The 12,517-nt window shown below is 40.1% G+C and overlaps 1 protein-coding gene across 2 annotated transcripts in view; it reads right to left on the reverse strand.

The window, feature by feature from the left end:
* The window catches only part of LOC135496996 (uncharacterized), a 117,504-nt gene that overhangs the window by 12,319 nt on the left and 92,668 nt on the right, over nucleotides 1-12,517 (reverse strand). For both annotated transcript variants that reach the window (XR_010448750.1, XM_064786614.1), the window contains exon 3: nucleotides 3,562-3,754. Coding sequence is in view for 1 of the 2 variants with exons in the window: in XM_064786614.1 (XP_064642684.1) it covers nucleotides 3,562-3,754 (193 nt within the window). In the remaining variant the exon portion in view is untranslated. The remainder of the gene's footprint in view (nucleotides 1-3,561; nucleotides 3,755-12,517) is intronic.

Genomic DNA, 12,517 nt, shown 5'->3' on the forward strand with positions numbered 1-12,517 from the left:
ATACGGAGTAGTCAGAGTAATCAAGTGGGCGTTTAACCCTCCCCTCGGACCCCACTTTGGAGGAGTCCACGAGATAATGATAAAAGCTGCTAAGAAAGCTACTGCTGCAATACTGTGGAACGCCGACATCAATGATGAAGAGTTGATGATTGCCTTTACTGGCACGGAAGCCCTCTTAAATTCCAGGCCCCTAACCTACCAGTCTGCAGACCCTCATGATGACACGCCATCGACACCGAACCACCTGTTACATGGTCAAGTTGGTGGTGACTTCGCGCCTGAAGCTGCAGACAGTGTTGCCTACAACCCAAGGAAGATATGACGACAAGTTCAGAGATTGCTTAAGCACTTCTGGGGGCGCTGGATGAAAGAGTGACTTCCTATGCTGCACCCGAGAAACAAATGGGCCAAGGAGATGAAGGACATCGAGGTCGGTGAAATTGTTTTAGTCATCATGAAGTTTGTCCTGGCGGAGATGGCCATGTCAGGGTGGCCAAGGTGCAGATCCGAAAGAACGTGATGACACGACCTATCAGTAGACTTAGCCCTCTACAGTCTACATAGGCGTACTGTGAAGATCATCGGCTGACTTTGTCCTTTAGAGTCTCCATAGCCGAGTCTTGAAGATCAACCGAGGAGGGAGATGGACCGACTAGATGAAACCCAACCGAGGAGATGGATACCAACGTTGAGCCAAACTGGTAGATGATCATGACTATAAGGATCCTAGACGTATCGTTGGTGAATATTGACTATATTAGCTATTGATATTAGCTAATCGCATATAACCGCGTCAAATATGGACTATATTAGCTATTTAGTACTAGCTAATCGCGTGATACAAAGAATCACTCTTTTGTATCTTATTTGGACATTCGTATTTCCTGCCTGCGTTACGAGTATAATTGTGTGCGCTACTGGACTTTGTTCTACGTATTCAGATTAAGATAGCGCTATAAGTATGCGTTATCAGTTACTATTCAGTTGCCGTTAGTTAGACCGCGATGTGAGAAGCGTTTGTGTGCGCGCCAAAGACATTCGTGAATCCATAGACTCGCAAATTTGTGAACGCGAAATTATTGGTCAAACTTAGAACTTCGCATTATCAGTATAGTATATCGAAATTATTACGCTTCCACAAAGTACATGTATACAGCTTGAATTGAGGACTTCTTTGATCATCGTATTCAGACTCAGACGTTTTCGCAGCGAATTTTAAATTCTTTCGCAGTTTAGTTCGCGTTTATTAAGAGTTATAGTTCGTTTCGTTAAACCGGTATGATAAGTCTGTACTCTCGAGATATGTTTTGTTTGGACTGCCAATATGACCCTGGTTTTTATCCGTACATATCGAGAAAGGGGAGACTGTTTAGAAGAAATTGTTGTCTCCGGCCCGTCACGGCCAATGTAGAAGTGTTTTAAAGAGTTTAGAACAGAGAACATCAACATATTTTGAAAGCCGCCTTTTTTCGTTTATTTGTCCGACAATATAATCAAATTAAGCATCTTTAACGGAAAGGAATGAAGACAGTGAAGACGCTCAAGAACAGAGAGGTCAAATGGCATAAATTGGCCGTTTGAGTTTAACTATGGGACGTTTCTTAACTGCTAAAGCTATGAACTTGGTACACATGACTCCCTACGTTATATAACCGCTGACACTGAATTTCGGCCTGATCTCATTCTCAACTTGGCCACCAGGGGGCCAAATCAAAAAAGGTAAAAAGTGCAATATCTTGCTTATTAGTCACTTGTCTTCGATCATATTTTTATGGTAGGTACTCGTAGCTAATATACATCACATAGCTTACAGATTTTTGATTTGAAATTATTTTTTTTAGGTCACAGAGGTCAAATGGCGTAATAAATGGCTGTTTGAATGTAACTATTGCACGTTTCTTAACCCCTAAAGTTATGAACTTTAAATTTGGTACACATGACACCCTACGTCATATCACCGCTGACACTGAATTTCAGTCTGATCTGATTCTCAGCTAGGCCACCAGGGGGCCAAAACAAAAAAAAGTTAAAAGTGCAATATCTTCCTTATCAGGGACTTGTTTTCGATCATATGTTTATGGTAGGTACTCCGAGCAAGGATACATCACAACTCTTACAGGTTTTTGATTTGACAGGATTTTCAAGGTAACGGAGGTCAAATGGCAATATGGCACGTTTCTTATCTGCTAAAGGTTTGAACTTGGATGAAATTTATGAAATCTATGAAATTTGGTATGATGTCACGTCTGATGAATTCACATATACTGTGGAGAGAGACCATAGTCAATACATTACACAGCCGGTGCCTCCGTCTTCGCAGAAGCTGCGCAGTAGGCTACTCAAAGCCGCAGATAGGCTCGATGTACAGCGTAGCGGATCTAACCGGCTTATGATGAAAGACGCCGGGAAGCCCGATCACCACTAACGCCAACCACAGGTTATACCTTTGCAAATGTTGTATTCAATCCACGATTGCAGGTCATGTGTTGTGAATAAACGCACGTGATCCAAACTTTGCACTTCAATACCAAATACTGATATGGATTTTCCCGGGAATTTCGTGCAGGAATTCGACAGGTTGCATGTATTTGACACCTTCACAGGTCTGAAACACTGGCAAAGTCTTTGCCTCTTGTATTGAGGTTGTACAGACCATCAGGACTGAAGGGCTTGAAATTTCAAGGAACGCATGCAATCAGAAAGAAATAGAGAGAGATCCCACTTCGATCCTGCCGAATTACCGCCTCATTTACCTTACAATACCCTAAAAATACCTCACAGTAACTTAACCAAGGGTAATTTTTTTTAGTAGGCGCGTCTTGTCATCAGTCTCTGGTCGCCAATGACTCTTGGTTATCCTTTGTTTATCATTAAGGGGCCGTACTTTTTTAAAATACGTACCATCAGACATGCAAATAATTGTAAAAATGTACGGTGTACTCAAAATTGTCCCCACTCCATGTAATTCTCAGATGCTTGCGTATGTAAACACACGGTGAACTTAGTCCCCATCCCCTAACTGTACATAATAGTAAAATAAAGACCACCAATTTGACTCCCCCAGCTTCTACCTATAGTCCTCCTTTAAGAAACCCTTTTCAAAACACCAGGAAAACCCAAGTCCAGCTACCACTCACGTGCATTTTTGTTGACATTCGAACTGCGCACGTGAGTTTGTTAACAATTTCATTTCTCAAAGATCAGGTGACCTGCAATCGTAAATATCATTCACCAAGAGGGGCGGGAAGAGGCCGCGTAACAAAATAAACCCAAAATTGAGGTGTAATAAAATCTTTTTTTTAACAAACAACAAAATGTTTAAGAAATGTGTGACTTCATTCTTTACTAATTACTGAAAACTATTGTATATTTTGAGCGACCTTACAATTTTAGAAAGTGAAAGTATTTCGTTACGTCTCTATTTGAGGTTTGATCTGTTACCATTTCATTTTGGTAAAGGTAGTCTGCAGACCTCGGTGTGGTGGGGTCGGGCATTGGCGCCGGGCGTCCGGGCGTCTTTCATCATATGCCGATCTAGGCATATTTCAATGGGCTACCTACCCCAACTCCCCTGATCATAGACAGACCCTCGGATGACGTCTGACTCTGAACAGATCTGGATAAATTGAGCGCTGAAGGTTTCCCGCTTTCCACCAGGTTCCTATTGTGTAGTCTCTTTTCTAGGATGTCAAGCTCGAGAAACCATATAGCTGGCACGACACTGCACAAGTAGAAAAATACCACGGGAGAAAACCTGCAATGGGAAAATGTTTTAATATAAATGACCCATAGATGCACGTGTGCTAAGTACATGTAGTTGTGTATTCGAGATCTAAACGCCTAGAAAAAAATGCATGGTCATTTTCTCCTTTCTGATGAGTTAGAATTGTTTGTAGCAAATAATTAATTATATCTCTTATCAGTCACTTCACTGGGTCACATGAGATGCGTGCAGCATATTAGCAGTCAGTGTGCTCGTATATATGGCACGAATTAGGGGGAGCAATGAAGGCATTGTCTGTTTTGTAGGTTTTATCATCCATTTTATTAAAAACTTTCTTTTTTTTCTTTTTTTCTAAAAGCATTTTGAAAAACCATCTTTTTCTCTCACAACATTTTTTGAAGATGTTTATCACATAGTGAAGTATTCAAAGAACAAACATAAAATAGTATTGATGTGAAAAACTTACATCTAATTAGTGGTTATGAATTTCTAAATTTTCAAATTACATTATTTCTTAGAATCTACAAAATGAATTGATATTTTAAACTCTTAATTTAAGAAACCCTATGATTGGCTAATTTTTTCGAAGCCAAAAAATTATCATGAAGAAACCAACACTTACATTTGAAAATGTTAGACCATAAGTTGAGAACACTACATTAAAGCCTACATTTTGATTGAAAAAAATCATAATTTCATACTGCCAAATAACCTACATCTAAAATCAATGGTCAGTTCTGAAACATATATTCACATTTTGCTTTATTCTGGGAAGCCTACACCCTAAAGCCTACATTTGAAATTTCATCAAGAACTCTTATTTCTAGAAACCCTACAATTAACACTACACCAATCTTTCCAATAACCAAGAAACCTTCACTGAAGCCTACACTGACATTTGAACACTTTGAGATCGGGACATTTTTTTCTGTCGCAATACCAGGAACGTGCAATTTTTCTTGAAAAGCACTATTTTCAACAAAAATAAAAACGTAAAACGAATCATCAAAGTTACTTGCATTATATATCTCCTGAAAGGTCTTTCTGAGTGCTTTTCTTTGCTTCATAGCATTCCAATTTAGGTAAAACTCCTGACCTACAGTGTTTTTTTTTAAGAAATATAGTTTTCGCCCCTCACCCAATTCTGAAATAGTTGGCAGAACTAGACATTCCACTATGATTCTTCTAGAAAGCCACAACAAGTCATAAAAACAACACAGAAAATGTTCCTAGAAGTCCATAGCAACAAACTGCATAATAAAACATTGTCTTATGCATCCAAAACCTCATGGGCTGTAAATCTGAATTGCCTGACATTTTGACAGAAAATCGTCTGCTAGCTATCACCACCCAACTATCACCCAACCATCACCCGAACATAGAGGTCCGTCACGTGCCAAATCGTCGGACTGATATTGCATGTATGATTTGCTCCGACGATTGGGCACTGGACACTAGTGATAGTAAGAAAAATATTGGACGCAGTTGTTGACTGTAGATGTTTCTCGAATTGATTCCAGACAGTCCTGAGCACAGCTAAACCATGTGTAGAAAGTAATGTATGCAAACGGCATAGGTCGTTCAACGTTACTGGTGCCTGATTTACCATAACGACTTATGCTGTTTAACAGTCTCAAAGAGTTAAATTATCAAACCATTTTATGTGAACACTACATTAAAGCCTGCATTTTGAAGGAAGTAATCATGATTTCATACAGACAAATAACCTACATTCAAAGTCAACGTTTAGTACTGAAACATATATGTATTCACTTTTTGGTTATTCTGGGACGCCCTACACCCTAAAACCAACATCTGAATTTGATCCAGAACTCTTATTTCTAGAAACCCTACAATTAACACTACATCTCTGTATTACCTTACCTTACTATAAGGTAAATCATAGCTTTGAATAAGAAATACATTATGATAGTTTAAGCATTGTATAAATTCATGCATTTGATGCAAATATCTGTAAAAAAAATTGAATTTGAAATATTCATTAAGTTCTATAAATTTGCCTAAATTGTCTATAAAACCTAAATTGGACCATATTTGTGGTGGTCTATGTTGTTTTCGGCATTGATTTTCTTTTCCCACTTCATGCATTAGCTCAAATAACACTTTTTAGATGTGAGATTTGGCTTCTAAAACAAATATCACAGGTTTTCAAAAAAATAAAAAAATTGGATAAAACTATTTCTTGGAATACAATAACATCATTTATCATGGGCAAAAGTATGCCTTCATACTTGAACATTGAAAATGTCAATGAGAAACAGACTTCATTTATCAATTTTATGAGCATTGATTGATATTTGTCCTCCCAAGTAGGGCAATAGTCTGATCTACATCACAGCTTTTGGTGAACCCGCCGCCTGGCTCCAACAAGCCAGTTGCTAGCCTGATTAGGTAATCTAGTTGTCAAACACATCAATGGCTATATCTTCAAAATGGATGGAGCAAATTGCATGGGGTTTTCTGTATTGTACAAATTGTAAGGTGTACTTTTGCCACTTCCTTCTGTATGACGGTATCCAAATACCTGGAGCATTGACCTTTAAAGGCCATATATCAAGGTTTGAAAACATGCTTGATACTCATGAAATATGTTGAGGGTTAAAAAAACAAGATCCCAGACATTAAAAAAATTCTAATAATAAAGTCATTATTTAGTTATTTCAATTTTCAATTTTAAACTATTTGAATTTCCCACCACACACAACTTTAGATTAGTTCCACATGTGGCCGCTAGGGATTTTTTGATGACGTAGATCAGGTCAGTCAGAACAAAGCAAGATGGCTTCCGCATACAGTTCAGAGAGTGAGAGCAGTGAATTTGAGGATGTTTTGGTCGATACAGAAGGATATTTAAACGTTGAGCCGTACATGTTCGAGCCATTAATATCACTAGATCATAATGAGAGTGATCATTCGGACGAAAGTGATCAGAATTTGTGGTTAATCAATTTGCATGGCAGACCTGCCGATATAACAAAGAAGACATTGATAGACGGTTGCAGATGCATAACATGTATGATTTTTAAACAGACTAATGTTGCACAATATTGTTTCGCCTCGTCTGTGTTGTATCGCCAGTTATGTCATGACGCTGAACTACTATTGAAAAGTGACGGTATTATGCACAATCATCTTGACGTGACGATATAATGCCGTGCAACATTAGATAGGCCTAGATGTCAGATGACAATAATCTGTCATTGACAGTGGCTGTCACTGACACTGACCTGTGTCGCTGTCACCTCGCTGTCACCTTGCTATGGCTGGAACACAAGAAGACACTATGCGGTATCACAGGCCCCATTAGGGCCTACACATTATGTTTAACAACCGACCTCAGCAGCCTCGGGCATTAAATGCAATTGACATGGTTGTGTAGCCACTGTACAGTGGATGACATGTGCCATTTGGGTAGTATGAGTGTTGTGTGCATCAGCAGTGTATAAATCATGAAATCTTGATGTTTACGTTTTTTGGCTAACGAACGTTCCTTTGGAGGCTGTCGCATGTAAGTGGGGTTGGTCAAATCGAATACAGATGGAACAGCTGTTTTTAACAAGTGGCATTTAATATTCAGTTGGATGCAGATATCCGGCTTCATGTGATAATCCGTATCGATAAAGTGATCACTGCAAAGTTTGGCCGAAGGCCCAGGCTTCCAACACTCCAAACGTTTGCACTTCCGAATCCACAGCTTCCTCCTCTCTCGTTCAACTGGCTTTGGAAATTCATGAAAATGGGTCCCATCCGTCATTCGATTGTTCTTTGTGCTAGCCTTGACACAATTCGGAGCCACACAATACACCATAGTGAATGAAACACATTACTTCCAGGTGTGCATAATTAATTAAGGCCCTCCTGCTTTTATGATTGCATGACATGTACAGATGACCTGATCTACATCACAACTTTTGCTGAACCCGCCGCCTGGCTCTAACAAGCCAGTTGCTAGCCTGATCAGGTAATCAAGTTGTCAAACACATAATTGGCTATATCTTCAAAATGGATGGAGCTAATTGCATGGGGTTTTCTGTATTGTATAAAGTGTTAGGTACACTTTTGAAATCGTCTTACAGCAGAAAATGGCAAAAAACCTTGATATATGACCTTTAAAGCCTACATTTTGAAGGGAAATCATGATTTCATACAGACAAACCTACATTCAAAGTTTTTCCGTTTGTTTGGATTTGGCGGCAAATCAGACTATGAGATCAGTGCGGAGGTACCCGGAGCCTTTGATTGCTAAAATTAGTTAGCATCTGGTTCTACGAAACTGACATAGTCCAAAGAGGATGTGGTTTAACATTGAACAACAAAAAGTAGTTTGAATTATTAAACGTCATTTGTCAGTAAATTTTAACCTTCTAAGTTTCATGAGCATCAGTTGAAGTCGGAACGGGGTTATTTTTAGAGAACCTCAAGATTTGTTTTAGTACAGTCAGATTGTGATACTTTGCAAGCGGGAGGGGAGTTGGGCGTATAGGGCGTATAAAACGATCTTAGAATAGAGGGCGGGGCTGGCATTTAGATTCTAGCTGATTCTCGTCTGCGATGAAAACGGCCTAGCCACTCGCTCCACAATCGCACCAGAGTGGGTGGGTCGGATGGGGTGGGGGGGGGGGGGGGGGAGGGGGCGTCGGCCATCCTCGTTGCGCATGACCGGAACTATCTTTCATTAATGAAGTCATTCCGTCCCTCCATTGATTTTCAAGAGCAATTATTTTGGATTCGTTTTGAATCCCAAATAGGTTTTTCTTGGGAAATTCCCGATTCCCCAGATTTCCCGGTGTCGTCATGACCCCGACCCCACCCGTTATATCATGAACATAGTTCTGGAATGAATTGTATAACCCCCTCCCCTCCCCATACAGCCTCGGCAAATTTATATGGGGGAGGGCACTTGTAGTGATTTCCTCCATCGCCCTGTGAAAATTGGAACCTGCACGCCGCCGGCGGAGGGGAGGGGTCTGAATCTTTACCGTTTTATATGTATTTGCTTGTGACTAGCTTGGTCATTGCTATTTAATGAATATTGGAGTACTGTATAATGTATATATATGATAACTGATAAGATGTATAGTTTTTATGCAACTATGCACTACTTGTCACTGTATAGTAAATTGATGAACAGTGATTGTCATTGGGAATGAAGAGATCAAATGTATACTACAACATATCTATCAGTGGACTAGTAATGCTGTGGTTAGTCAGTTTCCCTGTCTATAAGTAGCCTAGGTCTAATGACATCGTCCATCCTGATTTTAAAATGTATATATAGGTATTAAAGGGGACTTGGCCTGCATATCAAGAAACGGTGTAAGATCGGTGGGTTGAGAGTATATACTCTATCTCCAGAACTATTAACACCAGACAAAGAAAAGGCACTGGGCCTGCCTTAATGGTGAATATTAATGACCGTTGCGAAAGCCTCAGTCATACCTGGCCTAAGCTGCTCAGTGTTGATTACTACAGCCTTCTTATGTCTTATTTCATGCATCAACCAACCAGAAATAAGCAGGTCATGATGGTAAGTCATGGTGAACATAAATTGACTGGTTCGGGGTAGAGTTATCTTGTGTTATAGTTCCAGATATAGGGTATATACTGGTTTTTACCCATTAAGAGGTCAGCCCCAAGAGTGTACAAAAAACAAAATTGACAGGTTACACAGCCCAATTCTATGTTCCATTGGCAACTAGAATTGTACATTTTCATTGGTGGTAATTACTTACGGGTGAATTTCTGACCAATCGGGCTTAATATAGGGCCAATATTGGTATATTTGACCGTCCAATATTAAGAGTGGATGGTATTACCAAGTTTACAAGAACTGGCCTCTTAGTGTGTAAAAGAGAGTATATACTCTAGACTCACCATTATAGGACCGGTTCATTACTTTGAGGCAAGACCGCCCCCAGTATTATATGCATCAAACAGGCCGCGGTCCCTTCTTACTGATTGGCTCACACTTGTTGGTCTTCATGTATAGTAAGTTAATGGGACAGTGGTTGTCATTGGGAATGAACAGATCACCTGTGACCTAACCGCTATAATAATTCTATCAGTGGTTATGGTGTGGTTAATATTAGCCTATAGGTCTATTGACAAAGAATCTTAGTAGTCTTAGATGCCTACCCATCCATTTGTGCACTGAGTGACCTCTGATGACGACAGCGTACCTGAGCGTGCACTATGACGTTCCCCCAGGTGATTGACATCACCGATGATCTCATCACTGATAATGTCATCTTACCTCTGACGTCACACTGAACAAGTCTTGGCATGATTTGCATACCTGGATGAAAGTGGTGACGTCAACAGGCGTGTTTGGACAAGAAGTATGTTGCTGTGACGAAATACTCCAATGGCAGCCATGTTTATTCATGGAACGCTGAAGAATGTGTATGGTTGTTGTGTACATGTCAATTCAAGCCATGATGAAGAGAAGATCACCGCCACTGCGAGTTGTAAACATTAGGAAGAATGGGTTCAGGAAGCTGAGGGTCTGGTTGGAGTGTGATAACCATATGCACATTGGCCGCAACTTCAAAAAGTATGTTGCTGATGCTAAACTCGAGGACATTAAGTGGGGCAATCCTTACACTCTGATGGAATATACAAGGGAGGAGAGCATACGGAAATACGAACTCGATGCAAGGAACAATTTGATGGACCATTTATATATTGAGCTCAGTGGAAAAGTTTTGGCCTGTTTCTGTGACCCACTACCATGTCATGGGCATGTTTTAATCAAGCTCTACAGGGAGAAGTATGCTGACAGGTAAGTCCATGGTTTAACTTGCTCAAGCAGACAACGCAATGAATCATCATTGCAGAGCTTGTCGGGGCATGTTAAGATAATGTTACACATAAATTCTTCAATTTGTTTGGACTTGCCCTGCGTGTCCTTTATCAATCGCTATGGATAGTTCAGATATTTTTCAGTTACCAATCATGACCTCTATCCGAGTCAGGTAAATATCAAGCGAGATGGTAAATGGATTGGCCTCACTCAAGAGAGTCTGGAGGGGATGCGTCAGCTCGCTGAAGGTGGCACGATCTGGGACCTCGATGATACTACCAAAGTTCTGAAATCTACCCCTGGCTACTGTCTGCGACCCTGCTTGGTCACAACCTCCGGGAAATTTCTACCCACGGATGTCAGTATATTGATGACTGAAACGACTTGGTTTTCCATATTGGATCGAATCTTGGACTATTTCAAAGATCCGGCTGCATTCGAAAACGTTTTACTGACTAATTTCGACAAAATCCGCTTCAAACTTCAAAATGGGAGAATGCTCTCTCACGGCAATTGGTATGCGGATGGAGACTTGTACATCTTAAACAGGTCGCTACCCACTCGGAAAGGTTCGGCCCATTCACAATGGACCAAATATGGATAATGCTACGAGTCCCCACGATGAGTCCTTTGGAATGTATGGATTATCTCAAGAAAAACTTCCCCGACATGTCGTCATTGCCCCCTGGGTATTGTTGGGCCTTACCTCAACCAGGTACACGGGTGTACATTGAGGATTCACCACCCTACAGCATTCAAAAATCGATAGACTATGTCAAAGAACACTATCAACGCGAACTCTTTGCGTATGACGGTTTAATCATTTCCCAAGTTGTTGTAACGAGAGAGTATGATAAAGAGGTGAAAGGAACTTCTATGCATATTAGAGAGAGAGATGGTTTCCACATCTTGGTGATAACGTTATGGTATTATCGCCCAGGATTAGAATCACCCTGAAAATTGGATGTAACTATTTAAGTATTTGAATAAAAATATGAGTTCAACGATCACGCTGATCACTAGTGTCATTATTATACTTTAAAGCACACATTCAACAACAAGGAAATATCAATGTATCATGATCTTTATTACCAAAATATTTAGTATGTGAGCCAGTTATTGAACATGTCACCTGATACAGATAAAGGTTTTCTAAGTTATTTCTTCCAATCAAATTCCTCAAGTTTTTTACGTCTGACCTGATTTTGGATATATGACTTTGGGGTGTCCATGTCCCGAAGCCTTTTTAGGAAAATCTGCCACCCTTTTGGCGCATAGCTTTATTCGTAAGACCATTGCATCACGGAACCGATCCACAACATTATCTCGATTCTCCGTTACTAATTGTAACAATCGCTCAGTTTTTTTTATTAGATTATTGGTTGCATTGTTGTGGATCTGTGAGTCAATAGATGTCATACGATCAGGTTTACTGTGCTCAGGAGACTTATTAATTGATTCATCACTAACTTCCACATCCTCTAACTGTTTCTCCAATGCTGCTTTCGGTTCTACATTTCCTGCAGCCTGTACTTGTCCGGTAATTCCTTTTCGCACTGTCATGTATTATTGCAAGAGTTGATTATAAAGCTTCAACTGTTCACTGGCCTGTATGTCTGTCCTCCCCATGACATGTGCCATGTCTTTGTCCATGGTTGAAAGTTGAATGTCGTTAGCTGTTACAGGGTTTTTGAGTCTTAATAAAGTGCTCTCAGGCACCAGAATCATTCTCTTGGCGTGTTCCATTCTTTATGAGCGGTTTCCGATAATTCCACCAAATAAAGAAGTTAAGATTTTTCCGCCCATGCCCAACAAAGGACCTACACTCTAAAAAGTGAGAACAGTATGAGAACGCCAAATAGAACACCAATCAGAACACCACTTTGTCACCTATTTTAGAACGCCATGGAACATCTCTTACAGAACACCTCATTGAACACTATAGAACGCCTCTGTAGAACACACAAAAA

The sequence above is a fragment of the Lineus longissimus genome, chromosome 12 (assembly GCF_910592395.1).
Source record: "Lineus longissimus chromosome 12, tnLinLong1.2, whole genome shotgun sequence".
NCBI classification, from domain to species: domain Eukaryota; kingdom Metazoa; phylum Nemertea; class Pilidiophora; order Heteronemertea; family Lineidae; genus Lineus; species Lineus longissimus.